Below are 19,676 nucleotides of genomic sequence, written 5' to 3' on the forward strand. Positions count from 1 at the left end.
GGACCTGCTCTTTAGAGGAGTTTGGCATGTTTCAGATTTTAAATTTCTTTAGCACTCTTTAACGCTGGTCAGCTCCAGTCTTTCACAGCTGTCAGCCACGCTGTCAGTCACACTGCCCACAAAATTGTGCCACTGTGCTGTTATCTGACGGCTGATGAATGCTACAGCACCCTCTACTGGTCGGGCCTTTAATGGCATTAAGGAGTCTGTGAACATCAGCTTGTAAAAATGGGGAAAATGATGTTAAGCAGAGGATAGTGGGTAAATTGTTTTTTCAACCATGCCTTTCCTGGAGACACAGACACATATACAAGTAACAACAAGTTTGGGTCCAGCACCCCTAGAGCAACTGGGGTTAAGGGCCATGCTCAAGGGCCAAACTTCCTGAGCCATACACCACCCCATATAAAACCATATATATGTGTTATGTACATTATTTGTATGTATATTGTTAAAGGAAATGAGCAATCAGTGTGTAAGGGAACCACAAATGGCCCCATAACATCTTTGCTTCATTTCTTAATGAAATAGGCTGGACTTGGTTCATAGGTGATCGTAACGTCCTTTTATGTCATATAGGTCCTTTTCCATTGGACATTTCAGTGGGGGTATTGATATAATCCCTGTTGATAAGGGTCACTCTTGTAAGTTGGTGCTGTTCATGCGCATTAGAGCACAGTTTATTTCACTTGACAGACGGGAATAGGCATTAAGGAGCTGCCTGGCTCAGCCGGCCTGCCCCTCCTGTGCATAGCTGCCCCCCCATCTCTATAAATCCACCTCAATGACTCTGTTATGCTGCTCTGTTTGCTTTACAAACACTCTGAGTGAGGTAGCTGGGTGGAGGACCTGTTGAAAATGCTCTTCCCTAACCTCTGATCCCCAGCCGCGTCCACCCGGCCCTCCCCTTTAGGGTCTCTGCATGGCCGCCTTCTCAGGTACAGAACTGCCATTGTTGGCTGTGAATACTGCCTCATTCATCCCCACGAACCAGCTCCCCCCCCCCCACCCCGCTCACAATGCAGCAGCTCCAAGAACTAAATATCCTGCAGTTCCATGTTTGTTTTGCAGTCCACGCCTTTCCCAGAGCGCCCTCTGTCTGTTTGCCTCAGTGAGACCAGGACGTGACGTGCCCAGTCCAAACAGCAGCTCCTTGTGTGGAACGTCAGTCTCTCCTCCGAGGAGCACTCGCTCCCCCGTCCCCTTTAGGTGTTTCACAGTTCTGTGATATCCCAGTGTGTTTGGGCTTAGGGTTACTCATTCCCTATACAGTACTACGCGCTGGCTGCCTTTTGAGTGTGGCTTTCTGTGACACGGAGACTTCGTCGCGTTCCATGCATGTTCTTGCTTAGTGTATATTTGGTGTTTCTTTTTTCTTTTTTTAATTTGTCATGATTATTTTAAACTTCGTCATGAACATCTTTGTTAGTAACTTGGACACGATGACTTGGTTGCTACTTGGAGAATATGGAAGGTTTCGGTTTAGTTCAGCTCCATTTTCTGTAATTCATGATATTCGTAAGTGTGGCTGCTGCTGCATAATAAATCAGACGCCTTTGCATGTTAAATGTAAATGTGTGTTTTCCAGCTTAGTCTATCCGCTTGTGAGCACAGCATTAATTGAGATCTAGGCTGGCACTGTGAGCTCTCGGGTGCTGCTCTGGCTCTTAAAGGGCACTTTGAGCACCTTTCCCCACGTGGGTAAGATCGGTGGGGGTAGCCCTGGCTGATGTCTGGCCCCTCCCTGCCATGACACTGCCGCCTTGTCCCTCCTACTTCCCGCACTATGGACTCTTCCCTCTCTGAGCCTGGTGGGGCAGACAGGGGTACGAGTTTGGTCTCTGAGGGGAAGCCTGGGCAGCGACGGGGGTAAATGATTGGGTTTCCTCTGATCGGGTCTTTCCTGTCACTGACCTCCACATAATGGAGCGGTGCCGGGTGCTTCCAGCAGGTAGGGGCTCTGTCAGCCCACAGCTGCCCGTTTGGAGTGCAGCGTCTCCAAGCCGGTGACTGTCGCACAACAGCACACGCGTTACCCAGAATAGGGACAGAAGTGGCTCCTCCTCCTTCAGCGTAGCTGTAGAGTATTGCTATAGTTGCTGACTAAGCTGCTTGTCGCACTGTTATTTAATTACTTTCCCATACATAGCTTTGATGTCGATGGTATAACGTGTTCCCCAGGCAGAGCAGAGTGTCCGTGCGTGCTATCAGTGTGAATCACCGCGGTAAACCAGCCTCTAATCACTGCTGAAATGTGCACATTTAGCATAAGTGGCGGAACAAATAAACCCATTTCCTTAAGGGCAGTTTAATGGCATGTTTTTTACACAAGGTCACATAGCTGTAAAATCTGTCCAGCTAGCGGACTGCTGGGCTGAGCTTTTTGTAATAAGCGCAGCCTCCAATCAGCGGGGCAGTCGCCTGAAGACGGCTGGGGTCCTGGGAGAGTAATGTAGCGTTTCATCAGCGTGCTTAATCCTGCTGTGTGTGTGTTTATTATTATTTCTGTTTTTTAAATTTTATTTATTAATTTAACCCCACCCCACCCCCACCCCCCCCCCCCCCCATGCCTGAACCCTTAACTCGTGCAGCAGAATGAGGTGACGGACAGCGCCTACCTGGGCTCAGAGAGCACGTACAGCGAGTGTGAGACCTTCACAGATGAGGACACGGGCACACTGGTGCACCCCGAGCTGCACGAGGAGGTGGAGACGGACAGCGCCATAGACGCTGCACTGCACGACCCCGAGGATGCTGGGAACAGGTTGGTGCCCCACCCCAGCGCAGTGGTCACTGGGAATCCTGACTTCTTTTTATTTCCCAGATGCTCTGAACTTTATGGAAAAAGCAGACTACTGTGTCTTTGTATAAGGCTTTATGTCAATACACTGAGATTAGTTTTGTCTTTTCATCTCAGTCTAGTAATATTCTATCTGGCTAATTCAAATAAATGTGTTTTGTACCCTGTAATAATTTTTTTTAGTTTTATTTACTTCTTATCCTTATAACTGTGTATTAGGCAGCAGGTGCTGTGTCGTTACAAATCGAATCTCCTTGAGCCCGCGCTTCCATTCTCATTATTGGGCGGACACTTACTTCATTTTTAGGACAGATAAATTCAGGTTATTAAAATCCTACTGCAGCTGGTCTTCGGATCCATTTTTTTCTTGATTTGTTTTGTATGGTTTGGTTATTTATTTGAAGATGACTGCCTCTCTTGTCCCAGCGCCTCCGCAGTGGTGATGTACCAACCATCCCACACAGCTGTGTTTACAGCAAGTGGGGGCAGCACAGCCACGGGAGGAACCTCATGAAATGCTATAATTTTATACACGGGATCCCTTTGGCTCAGTGTGCCAGAGTGGCTCAGCTTAATCATTGACGCATTGAACTATCAGTGGAAATTGAAGGGCTAATTGCCCCAATGCCGCAATGAGGCACCAGAACTGGAGTTCACGGGTACTTTGGCTGCATGTGGAGGTGTTTCATAGGTAAGCATGTGCCGACTGTCCCCTGGGGACCTTATCAGCTGACTCTCTGCGCCTGCCTTTTATGAGACTTCAGATAAGATTGTGCAAAGAGAAGCTAATGACATTCTAAAGTCCCACTGTCAATTGTGCAGGATCTTGTATTAGTGTCTGAAGTGTTTCTGACACGTGGAATTTAAAGCCCAGCTGCCAATCTTTCCGTAATTCTTACTCGCTGGTGATTAACGTTGTTTTTTTGCCTCCTCACTTCCGGGAAAGAACAGCAGCAGACCACGCACTCGTGTCCTTGAGCACTTTGCTTTGAGGTGGCTTGGGGTTGGCTTTGCATTGCGGAAACGCTGTTCAGCAAATGACTAAACTCTACTTTTTTCCCTCTGTTGTTGTTCAGTGGTGGTTCAGTTTTGTCATGTAATATTGGAGGATGGATGGATTTTACTTTTGTGCAATCTATGCGCTTAAACAGGAATGTTGAAAATATTGAAAAGACATCTAGAAAATGATATCTTGACCGTTATTTATACCTGACCACCAATGTTTGGATATTATTTTCTTTTTTTGTCATGAGATGTCACTGTTTGTTGTTATAATGAGTTTATGCAGTTCAACACCTGTAAGTGTTATATGTACTCATTTTTGGCCGTTTCTCCAGGGCTGTGGGGTGATTCCTGTCTGGTTGCTTGTGGGTGGGTGTCTGGGTATAAATGTGTGTTTGAGTGAACTGGCATCTCATCCAGAGTGTACGTTACTTAATGCCATGTGTTTTCTGGGATAGGGTCCAGTTATTGCTGCTTTGATTAAACAGTTATGGAAAGTGGACGGAAATGAGATGTGTGGAAAGTAAGTCTCTGTCTCACTGAAGTGCTTATAACATTTACCAACTGATGGAACTGAAAGAGTGGGATTGCAAAACTGCCGTCTGCCCATCCTTTATGGCACGAGATTAACAGATACTAAGATGTCTCCTGCCAGATGCCTTTTGTAAAGAGTCCCAGACACGTAGGAGGAAATGAATTTTCAGCACCTGATTGGGACCTTTAAAGTGTTTTTTTTGGGTGATGGATGTTTTCAGGGTCCATGGGCTAGTGGTGTCTCCCTCCCGTCCAATCACTGCGCTCTCTGTAAATGCCATGACCAGGGGAGGATGGGAAATCGAGGAGGGTGACGAGCTTATCAGCTGACAGTGTAGTCAGTGGGCCGGGCAGAGTGACGGATTAGCTCTGACCACTGGAGATGTTTTTATTTCCTGCCTGCTCAGGCGGCCTTGAATTGCAGGAAGTGTGGAGTTAGCACTTTTTCCTGGCTTATTTACAGGGTGCCGGTCGAATCCCGGCCAGCCCCCCACGCTTCGCTTTCTCGCTCTTCCTCTCCTCTGACTGAAGTCAGCAGGACTCATCGCGCCACACTTAGCAAGATAATGACAGGTCATCCCCCCCCCCCCCACAATATTCAGCTCATGTGGGACTTAAAGAAACAAAATGCTAACATTTAACTTTCCTCCGTCATGTTGATATGCTTCATCTGCCACTATATACCTCACAGGAGCAGAAATATCTCATTGAGCCCTCGTGGCTTAAAGAAACCTGAGGAGTTGAAAGAATCAACTACATTCGCAGTTCGAAGAGAAGGGAGGTGGTGGAACAAGAGGTGGTTTTTGGTTTCCTCAGTCCATTCCCAGTCATGTATGGTGACATGTATGGTGACATGCTCCCCATGGTCAGCCTTTCACGTTAACTGGACAGTAACAGATTAGATTCAAGCAGTGCCTGTATATTAAATTAGTTTATTTTTTTCCACCTTGGTTCTATAGTTCATCCCTCCTATTTTTGAATATGGGGCTGCAGTGCATGTTTCCTTGTTCCTGGGACTATAAGCAGGATTCCATCTCCCTGCCCATGTCATGGTCGCTTCCCAGATCAGGCTCCTGTTTATTTCCCCACCTAAATGCAAATCTGATTAACCCCCTCTGCTCGGCCTGATTTGCATGGAGTCCCAGGCAGGACAGATCCGTATGTAGTTGCCATCATCTGGAACTGGTGGGGGACTGGTCATTTGGGAAGTAGTGGAGAATGCGTTCCTCCTCCTCCTCTGCGCTCCATGCCACAGACATGGCCGTCGAAGCTGGTCTGAATTGGGGGTGAATGCCGATATGATGTCAGCTGGGGAAAGGCGATGCAGCCACTGGCCACTGCACCGCTGGGACTGACCGGCGCACTGCCCGTCATAAAGTCAGTGCCGCTCCATAACTGCACTTTCCGCTGCTAACAGGCACCTCTTTAGTCAACCTCCTTCCTCATTCGCTGAACTGTATTGCAGAAATGTCAGTGTTGTGTCAGGTATTTGGGGTTTACAGCATTTAATAAGAGCTCTGATAACGGGAGAGAGAGAAGTTTCGAAGGCCACCATACGTACTGGCTTTCTGCTACAATATCTGGAGGGTTTGGGATTATTAATAGATTCTCATGCAAAACAAGTTTTTGCTTAATTTATTTTAAATCAAGATTATACTTGTTTTGCAAGGTCATCGGTTTGTTCAAAAAGTCATGTGAATCACAAGTTCTGTTCAGTAAAACCGGCTGAATAGACAGAAAAGTATATGCATTTATTTAGAGTAACTCCTGTTCACACAGAGTTGCATCGGTTAGTCCTTTTCCCAGCAGCAGAGCTGGACATTTCCTGCCTGAGTTCAGGTTAGTTTTGTATTAAAACAGAACATTGGCTTCCCTTCTGGGATTTGAATATGCAACCCTATTGGTGAGCAGAACAATCCCGCAACTAGTTCCATTACATTAATTTGAAGATCAGAAGGATGTTTTTGTTAAGGAAAATTAGGTGATGCAAGTATAGGTGAAGAAAAGTAAAGGGTTAATAATTTTTGCACTCCTCCCTGTATATATTTTTAAGATTCTGTTTTTTGGAATTCAGTGTATTTATCTGTGGGTTTGGAATTAATCTCCATCCATTATCTGCCACTTATCTGGGGTCGGGTCGGGTCGGGTCGGGTCGCGGGGGGCAGCAGTCTAAGCAGCGATGCCCAGACCTTCCTCTTATCAGCCACCTCCTCCAGGGGAATACCATGGCATTCCTAGGTCAGCCAAGAGAGACAATCGGTAGCTTTCCCTTCTAGCTCAGCCCTCTCTTTACGACAATAGAGTAGTACAGCATCCGCATTACAAGTAAATTGGAATTAACCTTTCAGTTTATTTTATTGACTGAGTACAAAATGGTTGAAATCATCCAGATTTTCAGAAGGAATTAATTCTTTACGTGTAATGCCTCTCTTGCCCATTTTGTTTTTTGCCTTTGTGTGGCTAGGAGACCATACTGTTTGCCTGATGCGTCAGTAAGCTCCATGATCGCAAAATGAGGGGAAAGGATAAATTAAATTCTCAGTTCATTAAGTCTACTTTGGAAACTTATTGTGTTTCACACAAAAAGAGGTTTAATTGTAATTAGATGGCTTCATCTAATTAAGAATATTTCTAGAACTCATTATGAACAACAACAGGAGTAAATTTGCCAGTTCTGGCATCACTGTGCCCAGTCATCTTGGTTTCTTTGGCCAAACCGTGCTTTCTGTTCTGTATTTAGTTTCCTCTGCTGGTTAATTCATGCAGCATAATCAGGACCTAATGACAAATCCACATGGTAATGTTATTGCAGTGTGCACTATTGACCTAGCATGCTGAGATGAGATGTACACGCCAGTATGCTAAATGGTCTAACATTTACCAGGGTGACATCTTTTAACCCTTTTAAGGGTTGATGGGTATCTGGAGTGCCGTTTTTAGTTTTTCGATGATTTATCTCTGGCAATGAATATAATTTCAGAAGTGAGACACTGGGTCTTCTGTAGATACATCTTAAGGAACGTGTGCTGTTCTTTGCTTTTTGGTTTAGAAAAGGTCATTAAAGGTTTGACAGTGGTGATGCTGTTGGTATATTGCCGCTGCATCAAGCCCAAGTCTCTGAGTGTATAACAGAAAGTCTGTATGTTGGACACTGTATATGACTGCTTATACCATAGCCTGTATGTTGATTTGGTTTAATAAGACCTACATTGGAGAAAGTTTGTGAACCCTTTGGAATTATTTGTATTCTTGCATTATTTTAAACTAAGCTCCTATCTGATCTTCAAGAGTATCTTAATAATAGATGTACTGAATCTAAGTATATAAAATGCAATTCATCCAGTCAATGAGATACTAATCAGGTATGCATCTGAGTTATCAATAGGAACCCAAGATGTGTTTTTGCCTTCAGAAAATAACAAAATGGCGAAAAAAGTAGTGAAGTAAATTGTACCCTGATCAAGATCAGTTTCCTTGAACCTTTGAAAAAGTATTCCATGCCTTGGGAATGGTTACAGAATTACAAAGACTTTTGCTGGGTGTCTGCATTTTGGCAAAGATCATCTTGGTGGGGAAAAAATGCATTTCTGCCAAAAAAAATCATATAGGGTAGCGTTACGAGTATAACAGCACCCAGGCAAGTTCCTGAGGGCATCCCCATCCAGAACGTCTGCGGGAAAATATCAGGACATCTTTTTGTGGGATGAAGCTTAAAATAAATGGGATGACTCTGCATAAAAATGGTGTTTAAAGGCTACAAACATGAAACAGAATTGCTAAAGAATTAGAAATTTAACATGGGTTCCTGGCCCTAAGACATATGAAGTCTTGACCTGAAGCAAGCAGTTGATATTAGACACTTCAAAGATATCAAAGAACTGAAGCACTGCTGTAAAGATCAGCATGTACTTTGTGTACTTCCAACAGCTTGTGAATGTTGTATCTATGTCTTTAGTATATTTTGTTTGTTGTGATTCTGTTGGGAGTTAGACATCCAATCACATTTTATGTCTGAATAATTCTAATAGCTTCACAAGTAAAACCTGATTAGATGTGTACATGTGACTTGGCCTTGTTAGAGAGATGAGCTTCACTTGTGTATTCAACCCTGTCTTCTTCAGCCTCTCCATGTGCTCAGAGCTGAACAACCACTCCCTGGTAACCGTGATTAGCGGGGAGGAAGAACACTTTGAGGACTTCGGGGAAAGCAATGACTCCGAGCTTCTCCTGGAAGCCCCCGATGGAATGGAGGGAGAAGGTACCCCAGGAAGCCAGGTTCACAACTCCACCCTGCTCCTCTCACCCAGGTACTCTCCAGGGTTTTGGTACTGAAGTACAGGGGCAGTGCAGAGCACTCTTCATGCTATGAATGTCTAGCTGTACTGACGTGACGTGTAATTATGGGATCATGGCAGTGGATATTTTCATTGTCTTGAGTAAAAATGTAATTATCCTAGAAAAAAAGCATTAACTAGTGATTTGACCCCTACTATGTGTCATTATAGTAAACTTTGTTTGTTAACTTGGTAAACTATTGGATTATTCCAGCTGAAAAGCTATGCACAGGTGGAGCCCCTGGCCAATTCAGACTTGTTTTGAAAGCTCTGTGTATTCAGATGACCTTCTAAGCATTACCCCGTGGAGAAAGGACAAGTCAGTGTTAGGTCCTCAATTGTTTTGCCTTATTGCTAGTCTGGTCTTTTCTTGCTGCTTCATTAAGCAGCTGATAATGTGAATATTGGAGACTTTAGACTCACTCAGGCAGATGTGATCTTTCCCCCATGGATCCTCTTTACACGCTTTGTCATGAGATGCACCATGGGAGCAGCAGCGATGGTTCTCAAAGGAGTGTTAACTGAGCGGGTGGCTAATTGCATCAAAGGTGCTGTGATAATGTGTGTAGCACAGGTACTCTTGTCTTGGCAAATGGCTCACCAGAGCTTTCACAGAGATTAATGAGGGAGTCTTCCCTGGCTTCATTCCCCCTGGATAGGTTTGTGTCCCACAGTTTGCTGACTGCCCGTCCGACACCATGCCCCTTGTTCCTTCACTCCTGGACCCCCCCCTAGGGGCTGAACTCACTGTCACAGTCCATTCGCACTATGATCACTCTCTGCTTTGCCCTGCATGTTAAAAATTAGAATCCATGATTTGCCAGCTGGGTTAATACTTAATTCCCAACACAATATTATCAGGCATCACCTGAAGATCTCCAGCCAGGAAAGTTTACACAGTCCTTCCTGGCCCCTCTGGTAGGCCGTGTGGCTTGTTCTTTAACCACTTCTTCAAGCCATGGATGTGGAAAAATCTTCAGGGCATTACTCTACCTAACACGCATATCGAAAGGAAAAGAAACACTAACAGTACTTGTCTCTGGCATCCCTGCATGGGTCATGCTTTGCCAGTCCTGTAATGGATGCTAAGGTGCGGTGTGCAGGATGGAGACACCGGTACGGTGCCCCATTTGAAGGGTTCGATCCTTCCAGCGGGCTCTCAGCTTGGGGCGAGGATGAGTCGTAAAGTCTTCTCCTTGGGAGGCACCATTACTGCTAAAGCTCTCACTGCATGGAGCGTAATGGCTCCGTCTGTTCGAGAAAAAGAAAGCTAATGCAGCAAAGAGGTTCCATTATCTGCTTTGCTGTCCGGGCATTTGTTCGATGCTAATGTGCCAATACAATTTCACCAGTTTAGTCGTGTTCTTTGTACTTAACTGGTGCTTTTGCAGTGTACCAAAGAGCAGACGAGCACTGCAGTAGTGGCAGTGAGGTGTCCAGTGAGCAAAAAGCCATCCAAGAAAATGACAGCACTTTTGGAGCAAGCCACACCTGAAAGGCTGGAGGCAGACCCAGAGCACCGGAACGCCATCACTGCAGACCCACCTCTCCGCAGTGCAGACACTGCAGTACCCATTGTAGGGATCATGTCAATGAAGGACATTCGCTCTGCTGGCCCTTGGCACTGCCAGCTATAGGAGGCGTGTGGGTTCCCCGAAAAGCCTCTTGAAGTTCCTTTGTGTGTTTCTGGCAAGATAACGCACAGGACTGTTGGGGTGACTCCTGTAACGAGATTCACCTTCAGAAGTTCTGCTTATTAAAAATCAATGACTGGAAGCCCGGTGCTGCAGTGTACCTTGGTAGGGGCTAACTGACAGCAAGAACAAGTTCAGCGTAACAGAATGACCAACTGCTCCGAAACTCTGCAGTTTTCTGTGTGTGTGTTTTTTTATCAGATCACTTAGTCATTCCAAAGTTTTCATTGTGAACGATGCCAGATGAATTAGTATGGCTTTTTATACACAAGTCCAATCCCACACTCATGCAGCAGGTCTGCAGCCCACACTCATTCAGCAGCAAACTCCCTGACTACCGACAGCACTTACATAATCAGGCTGCGTGTTATTTCAGGTTTCCTTCCCAGGTAATTTCAGTTCACAGTGACCTGTGTTTTTGTAAATCAAATAAATGTCTTTAAAGACGTCACATGAAATGCTTGTGGAATCAGCTTCAGTCTGTTTTGTGTTCTCCAATCCCACCCACAACTACCCCCCCCCCCCAGCTTTGACACCCCGTACACTTGCTTCCAGGAAACTGTGAGCCTCCTTGAAAGGGAGAATCCATCACCAACCACACTGAGCCTCTCTTGTATCTCTCTCCTTCACTCCCTGCCCTCCTCCCCCTGTCTCTTGGTTTCCTCAGCGCCGACCCTTTCCCTTCCAGCTTTCAGAGCTTCCTCAGAGAGGAGGTTCTTGATTTTTACTGTAGCCAGTGTCACAAACAGATTAGTCGCCTGGAGGACCTCTCCACCCGGCTGAATTATCTTGAAATGAATAGGTAACGCATGCTTTTACACCCCCCTTACTTCGTCCGTTGTGCTGTCATGTGTGCATCCATCTTTTGCTTTCGCTGAGCTTCTCGATCCCAAGACCGTGCCATCTGCCATCCATCAAAAGTTGTTTGTAGGAGTGTTATCACATAAATGGCATGCTGTACTGCTTTGCTGCTAGTGTTAATTGGTGAGTAATTATATGCATATTAGGCCGTCTTCTGTTCAGTGAGTCACGGCAAGCTGCTGACTTGCTGATTTGTAGAGTGAGCGTTCCAGAACTCTGGCATGCGGTTCCATCTTGTGTTCGTGTTCATGTCCGAGTGGAGCGTGTTTCCTCGCAGTGATTTAAAAATAAAACTCAGCTCATGGTGCTTGGTCTTCAGAGACTGTTGTGAGGTTATTTCCGAGGTGCTGCGTTGAAGCTGTGCAATAGAAGAGGAACCTGAATGTTAGCACTTTTCTGCCCATGAAAGGAAGTTTCCTTATTTGATATGTCGATAAGGTTCAGACTCCATTACCCTCTCAGGGCAATATTAAAGCTTTTTCTCAATATCACAGCTCATTAGCGTTAGTATAAATGCTAAGAGGTTGTTCCCTGTCATTATTTCTGTCTGGTGGGAGTAAAAGTGAGGAATAATGCGAATGCTCAGTGATATTTCTGGTAGGATGGAGGATAGGTCTTTAGAGAGGAGGCCTGCCTTTAACGTGGGTGGCCTGTGACTGGATGCCACCCACTTTAAAGGGCACTGGCTGATCGCAGGTCCCTGCATGTGGTGCTGTTGTGCTCACAGTGTGCCTTTCCATCTCTCGGGGTGTGTGCATGTGTGCCCTCCGTTTGCCCCCCGTGGTCCAGCCCCTTCCCTTGACCCAGCCACCCCCTTGCTGTTTTTGGTGGAGTAGAGTGGAGGGGCGGAGCGACACAGAAGGGGTCCTGGGACACTTTCTGTTTCCTCTCTCCTCCACTTTTCCTGACTGAAGCATCCTGTTTTTTTTTTCTTGTTTTTCATTCTCTCCCTCCACCAACGCAGCACCAGCAAGAGGCTCTCCAGCAAGAAAGTAGCCAGGTAGGTATTTCACCATCACTCTCTCCATCTTCCACAAATTACACTTGAACGGATGTAGACATACAGGCGTCGTCCGAGAGGCAGCAGAAAGTGAGAGCCGTAGAGGAACGATGCTCGGATCTGAGCGGGAGGCTGCAGGCTCTCAGTCTGCAGCTTGTTGCGGGGATGTGAAGCACAGGCAGCCCGGAAGCTGGTAGTGTGGTCATTAGCAAGTGCCGTGAAAAGCGTGATTTGGAGTGTTGCTTCCCGTCCCCACCCACAGACACCTCCTCCAGAGCAGCACCTTGGCAGCCGACAGCATGGACGACCTGTCCCGGGACGTCCCGGACATGGCCGACACGGACATCGCTGACAAGGTACAGCCCACCGAATCTCCATCCCCTGCCTCTAGCCACAGCTCAACAAATGCATTCATCTTAAGCCTGTAATATCTTTGTTGGAAACACCAATGGATCTCACTGTCTGAGTGCTGCTGACCACGTACTTATTAATGAGAGTTTCCGATGCAGGAGTTGGTCGATGATATGGCTGCTATCTTTTGTTCACACTTCTGTGTTGCATTTGGTCGATCCTGTGAGTGACGAGAGGTGTGTGTAACGGATTAACCCCCCCCCCCCCCCCCCCCGTAGGTGTTGTTCTTAGAGAGGCGGGTCTCAGAGCTGGAGAAGGACTCCACCGCCAACATAGAGGTACACACACGCCTGCGGCAGGAGAACCTGCAGCTGGTGCACAGGGCCAACGCCCTGGAGGAGCAGCTGAAGGACCAGGAGGCACGGGCGGAGGAGTCACTGCAGCTGGAGATGCGCCGGCAGAAGGAGGCCATATGCAAGCTGGAACGGGAGCGGGGCATGGAGCTGGAGAATCTGCAGGCCAGGTCCGTGTTTCCCTGCGATGGCCCAGTCAGGCTGCCCCCAGCCTGGGTCTGAGGCCTCTAAGAGCCTACCAGATAAGAGATACCGCCATCCAGTGGATTATCTCAAAACTGACCATTCCTTATCAGACTGATACCATTTATGCCTGAAAGCCATCTGTATCTACTATGAATACAGTAACAAATCAGAACGCGTATCTCTCATGTTCATGTGACATTACTTCACTTAGACAAGGCGTGTTTAAGGAGCTGCACAGCTGCAGCCATTATGAAGCAGCTATCACCTTGTATGTGTGAGAGGGGGAGGGACTGTTTTCACGCAGGTGTGCTGGTGTCTCTGTGTCCCTTCAGGCTGCAGCAGCTGGATGAGGAGAACAGTGAGCTGCGATCGTGCGTTCCTTGCCTCCGCGCCAACATCGAGCGGCTGGAGGAGGTGAGGCCTGCCGGGGGCTCTCCTGTGCATCCGCCATACCTGGCCTGGGGGGCGCACCTATTTCTGTAGTGTTCCTAAAACTCGGGGAGTCGTTTCACGGGGGAAGTGTTTATGTTGACAAAAGCACTTTAATTCCTGTCTCGCCTCATATGGGTTGCAGCGTAAAAGCTCTAATCGGTCTGCTTTTGGTCATGCGACTGTTCTGCAGGAGATGGGCCTTCTGTCATGTTTCTACATGTACAGTGAGATTCGGAAAACGTGTGTGTAAATCAGTACCTGTGTAATTGAGCTCAAACAGGTAGCTCTGCAGTGCCCTCTGGGCTGCACTGGATCCTAAGAGTAGGCGGTAAAGGTGTAGTGATGATATGAGCACAAAAAATAGGAAACTAACTTCTCTGCTGACGATTATTGAAGGTCATGACAAGGTTGCTACCATTAACCGTGGTTAACCTGTTAATGTCTGCTTTTGGTAGCTCTTCAGAAAGCTGCTTCCTTTGTAACGTATTCCGTCTCTAGTGGTCAACAGCAGTGCATTTTATATGATGGTTTTCTTTACTGGGAAAATGTAGAGATTCATGGAACTGATTATGTGAGGGAAGGAACTGTGTGGACCATCAGTTCACCTGCCACAGATTCGTGTCATGCAGTGGATACACCCAGGTTGCCAATAGCAATGGCAGCCTTTTACCATACTTCCTCATCTTTTCAGTATTATCACATTGTAAGGAATATTAAACCGTGGGTAATAAGGTGGCTGGGGTATAGACAAGATTATCTCTGTGCTGTATATGTCATTTAAAGACAAGTCGATGGGCAAGATTTTTCAGAAGGTTCTAAGGCAGAAGAGCAGCTAATGATAAAACGTGAGATCGGTGCCCCCTGCTGGCTGTTGGTTGGTTTACAGGATTCAGTATTCAGCACGTTTAAATCTCTGGTACAAAGGCAAAGGTTTTTTTTTGCTTGCTGAGGTATCCCAATATATCTTTCTAAAGGTCTTTGTTGCCCTTGTTATCCATTGGTATTTTACTGTGTATTAAACCGGAATAAATTAATTTAAGTTTTTTTTTTTAATTCCAGCGAGCCGGGTAATAAGTTTAATTTGAAGGGCATGCCAACCTTATTCCCATCTCACCCCGGCTCATCCCACCCCCAGGAGAAGAGGAAGCTGCTGGATGAAGTGGAGAACGTGGCGTACAGGCTGAGTGAGGAGATGGAGTCGCGGAGGAAAATGTCAGACAAGCTGTCGCACGAATGTCATAAGCACCAGAAGGAGAAGGAGTGCACGCAGGAGGTGAGGTGTCACCCCGCCACCCTTGCTGCACGTGACGGAAGGCGTGCGTCTTCATGACTGTGTGTGAGACGCCAGTGTGAGCAGTCGCACCATATGTCGCACGCAGCTGATCGAGGACCTGCGCAAGCAGCTGGAGCACCTGCAGCTCTACAAGCTGGAGGTGGAGGCCAGGACGGGCCGCTCGCCCAGCGCCGGGCTGCAGGAGTACCAGAGCCGCACCAGGGAGGCCGAGCTGGAGCAGGAGATACGCAGGCTGAAGCAGGTAAGCGGCTCGTTTCCCCTTTCCACCCGCTCCTGTGAGGCCGGAACGTAACAGACACCCCCCCCACCCCAGGAAAACCGCAACCTGAAGGAGCAGAATGACGAGCTCAACGGGCAGATCATCAACCTCAGCATCCAGGGAGCCAAGAATCTCTTCTCTGCCTCCTTCTCAGAGTCGCTGGCCGCAGAGATAAACTCCGTGTCCAGGGATGAGGTGAGTCACTTATTAGCCGTCCCGCTCATCCATCCTCCAATCACCTACAGGAAGCCAAGGCAACACAGGGCACAAGGCCGGAGTCCCTGGGCAGGAAGCAAGCAGATTAACATTGTGGGAATATAGTATATGAAGTTGGTGTGTCTGCACACTTGGGAACATGCAAACCCCACACATGCAGTAAGGGGGCGCCATTGGACCCTCCAACTACCCAATGATCTGCCATGCTGCCCTTAAAATATATTAATTGCATCATTAATTAGCAGTAAATACACAGTGACATTTAAAATACTAACAGATTGTGTACCATATAATTATGGACATTATACTACGTGCAGTTTATGTCCTGCTGTGTGTCAGCCTCTCGTCCTTTTTTGGTTTATGGAATCCCAGCTGTCTGGTAGCCCTTATTTTGCCAAAAAATGTCACTTATCTGTTCATTTCTGTTTTCAAATCTCAAGTTAATGGAGGCTATTCAGAAGCAAGAAGAGATCAACTATAGACTGCAGGATTACATCGACCGCATCATCGTCGCCATCATGGAGTCTAACCCATCCATCCTGGAAGTGAAGTAACAGCCATCCTGCCCTCAGCCTGCCACAGTCCCCTTAGTCTGACAGGGTTGTCCGTGTCCCACTGGGCCTCCATCCTGCACAGAAAGGGAAAATACTGTTGACACATTACAGTTAAATCTGAGGACCCAAATCAAGTGAAGTATCACTGCTGGTGTGGGACACACTTCTGAACTTGGTGATAATGAGGGAATGGGTCGTACCACGCGTGTGTGTGTCTGTATCTGTGTGTGTGTGTGCGTGCGTGTCCAGTGTGTGCTGGTTCCTGTGACTTCCCTGCAGCAGGGTTGGAGGGACCTGGGCTTGCTTTCTCTCTCTGCCATACGTATGACTGGGTGCAGTTTGCTCCTCACCTTCTTCCAAGGTTAGGAAGAGAAGCTGTGAATTTCACCTGCACATCGGGACTTTGCCTTTGGAGACAGTGCAGCGTTTCAGCTAGTCATTCCAAGTGTCACTTTTTAACTAGATAAATGGACTAAAACTGAGTAATTCCCTAACAGTGTATAGAGCGCTTGTTTGCTCTTTAATCGTTAGTCCTCTTTAAGGCACTTTACTCTGGTACTGGCCGGAGTCCAGTCCACATAGACACGCCTTATGCCCTGATGGGCCTGCAGTTTGCAGTTTATTAACCATCTCTAACGTGTCTCCTTAGCTCTTCTATGACTATACGGACTCTCTAGGCAAAATCTGATTGCAGGCAGCAGATTGCAGATTAGAGGCTCAATCGCACCCTTTCAAACAGACTAAAAGAGGAATGTGATCGTTAAAAAGCATGAAGCACTAGGTGGATGTAAGAAGCAGCTGCCCGAGTGACGCGGACCTGGTGAGGCAGAACGCATGACCTGGGCGGCTGGCTTTTCTATCACAGTAAGCTTTAAGTGCGGATTTTTGTTACGTCCTAATTCAGTTCATTGTGTGTCTTCAGCATTTGATTTTGTTTTAAGTTTTGTTTTGACAAATCCGGCAACCCAAGTGAGGGGCAGTTACCCAACCCCTGCCCTGAGGGTGATGTGCTGTGATGCCATTTAGCATCCTGGGTGCTGTGTGTGTTTTTTGTCTTTGTTTCTCTGTGTGTGTGTGTGTGTGTGTGTGTGCGCGCGTGCATACGTATCCCCCTGTTGGTGGCTTTGGGAAAGGTGGCTCTTGACCCCATGACTGTCGTCTTGCGGCGGAGCGTGTTGAAGAGACTGCGCTTCGAAAGGCATGTGGCCGTCTCTCCTCACACTTAGCACGCAACCAGCAGTGATGGCCACTAGATGGCGCAGTTCACTTTCGCATTCGCCAGATTCAGTCTTACAGTTGGAAACATGAAGACTTTTAGTCATTCAGGAAGAAGTCATGTTGGGGGGAAAAAAATGCCTGTCATCCTCCTAGTTTGATCACACAGACTCTGATTTCTGCTAAAATGCGGTAGCTGGTGATTTACAGGCACCATGATAGCATCACCTGTTGCAGTGCTGCAGCTTGTTAATGTGGCACACAAAACTGCCCGTGGTGCATTATGTCGTCGCCACTCAGACTGGCCTCGGAGCCCTTGGAGGTGTATCTGTCTGGGAGATGACACATCTTTGTGTGATGTAGATGGACTTTCAAGGAACTGCCTGGGGCTTTCAGCTCTGCCGAATTTACTGTGCGGCTGGAGCTGATCAGTCTGTTCCTTACTGCTACTCCTCTAACAGAAAATGTTTTTTTCATATAAATAAGCAGTGGAAAATTCTGTATGGTTCTACTTAAGGTCCCTCTTTATCCTCTGTTCTGGGATGTAATTAATATGAATTTAAAGCGCTTGGTGCACTGTTCTGTTGTTTTCTTACTCAGTATGGGTGTTAAATTATTTAACATAACATACATTAGATGAATACAAGGGACCTCGTTAAACCAGTTGGCAGCTGGGATCTGTCAGCCCTCCTTTCTTATGACCCAGGCCTTAGAAATGCAAGGGATGGGGCCTGTTCTGCTAACGCATGGCTGTCCTAAAGCAATAATCATAATGTGGAAGGAAACCCAGGGGAAGTCCTGACCGTCAAGCTGGAAATCGGGGTGGCGAGCGTGAGAAGGCAGAATGCTCGCCGGCGTGGAACAGCCAAACGCCATGGGCGGGCACTTCCTTTCTCGCCAACTCTGCCCCCATTGGGTCACCGCTAGTCAATCAACGCTTTCCTGGACAGGGAAGTTTAGAGATGTTGCCAATGATGGGCACACCATGACTGAGGAAATGAGGACTGTATATTTGGATGTATTATAGTTTTTTGGACATGGCTGCACTGTTGAGGGATTGACCTATCTCAGCTGGAGGGCGCGGCCTCACTCCTGCACCTAAACACTCGCTATGTAATCTTCAGAGCTACATGACATGGCCTTGGATGTAAATGACTGTATATGTAAACTCCTCTTTTTCTAACTTGTAGACTTGTTGGTATTTTTATAGTAAGGAAAATGAGAATGATCGTTTGAATTAGCCCTCTTCACATAGGGTGTCACCTTGAAATCCCCCCCCGATGATTTCTCGCATAAATCTGTAGATATATGGGTGTTCAGCTTTTCCATTTCTCTCCATGGCTGGACACCAGCACTGTTCATGAATACCTTTAGCATACTCAGAGTGAAGGGGAATTAAACTTGTCTATTTAGTTGGAAATGCATGGTGTAGACGTATTTTTCCATCCAGTGTCACTCTGAGAATCCGGTGGGTTAGCAATTGTGCACTGACGTCACAACTGTAATTAGCTCAGCTAGTGCTTTTAAGACTTTTCCGTCTGTTCTGATTTGTTTTATATTTGTAACTGCTCACTGTTGAGTCTAGTGAAAGGTAACCTGCGGACATTATTTAATGACTTAAAATTATAATTTAAAGAAGTCTGATCTGTTGTCTTTGTTTCATAGGAGGCAATAGGCTAGTTGTACTGTGCCATTAATGAGAAAAAACTATTCACAGTATGATAGCTTTGCCGCCAGCATTTCCATACTGCACTCTGCCGCATGCTGTAGTGCATCATTAAAGTTATTTATTAACCCTAATGGAACAAGCTGTGATGCGTAGTACAGTTAAAAATAACACTGCATCATATGCCTGTAAAAATCTTTTCTTGCAATATCATCCTCAGCTCATTAAATGAGATTATGCACTTGAAAATGCTTTATGTAAATCACTTATTACTGTTTTGAAAATTGACGAACATGATTATAATTTGTCAGCCAATTTCATGTATTCTCAGATAATCTGGCATAGTTTACACTGTCACAGGCTTAACAGTGAGCAGATGAATTGTAGAAACACACTTATAAACTGAAGTATTTTGTTCTCTGTATTTTGGTAATTTTGCAACATACGTTCACTCTTATAAAGTGGTATGCACAAAACTGACCGATGAGGGGAGACACTTGGTAGAGATAGTAGTCCCTCTGATCTGTCATCACTTTTTTTGAGGTCCCTTACTAATCCTCCTGCCTAAGGTTTTGGATTTTTTGGTCCAATAGTGTGCATACAGCCATTTCTGAGATACAGCCTCTTATTGGTCTAAATATGGTAGGACAACCAATGTGTAGGCTTGTCAGTAAACTGTAATGAAGTTTAAATGTGAATATGAATCCTTATTTTTTGTAAGACTTTTGCTCTAACTCTAGCTTCCAAATGTCCAAAGAAAGTTGATTCTAAAGCGCGGGATATCACTACCGGGTGCTGCACTAATGGCTCACTAAGTTAAAGGCAAGAAAAAAATAAGAATTAAAAAAAAAAGATGATTGTAATGTCAACTGAAGTTTATTCTAATTGTGGAGGATACTGTATTAATTAAAAGATCAGTATTGTG

General features: G+C 46.2%; 1 protein-coding gene across 1 annotated transcript in view; it reads left to right on the forward strand.

Moving 5' to 3' along the window:
• The window catches only part of rab11fip3 (RAB11 family interacting protein 3 (class II)), a 50,675-nt gene extending 30,999 nt beyond the window's left edge, over positions 1–19,676 (forward strand). Inside the window, exons 4-14 of the mRNA XM_023808104.2 lie at positions 2,592–2,764; positions 8,458–8,643; positions 11,032–11,166; positions 12,190–12,225; positions 12,488–12,581; positions 12,855–13,099; positions 13,448–13,529; positions 14,683–14,820; positions 14,927–15,082; positions 15,155–15,295; positions 15,757–19,676. Of these exons, the coding sequence (XP_023663872.2) occupies positions 2,592–2,764; positions 8,458–8,643; positions 11,032–11,166; positions 12,190–12,225; positions 12,488–12,581; positions 12,855–13,099; positions 13,448–13,529; positions 14,683–14,820; positions 14,927–15,082; positions 15,155–15,295; positions 15,757–15,870 (1,500 nt within the window). The 3' untranslated portion in view covers positions 15,871–19,676. The remainder of the gene's footprint in view (positions 1–2,591; positions 2,765–8,457; positions 8,644–11,031; positions 11,167–12,189; positions 12,226–12,487; positions 12,582–12,854; positions 13,100–13,447; positions 13,530–14,682; positions 14,821–14,926; positions 15,083–15,154; positions 15,296–15,756) is intronic.

The sequence above is a fragment of the Paramormyrops kingsleyae genome, chromosome 5, assembly GCF_048594095.1.
Source record: "Paramormyrops kingsleyae isolate MSU_618 chromosome 5, PKINGS_0.4, whole genome shotgun sequence".
Classification (NCBI taxonomy): Eukaryota; Metazoa; Chordata; class Actinopteri; order Osteoglossiformes; family Mormyridae; genus Paramormyrops; species Paramormyrops kingsleyae.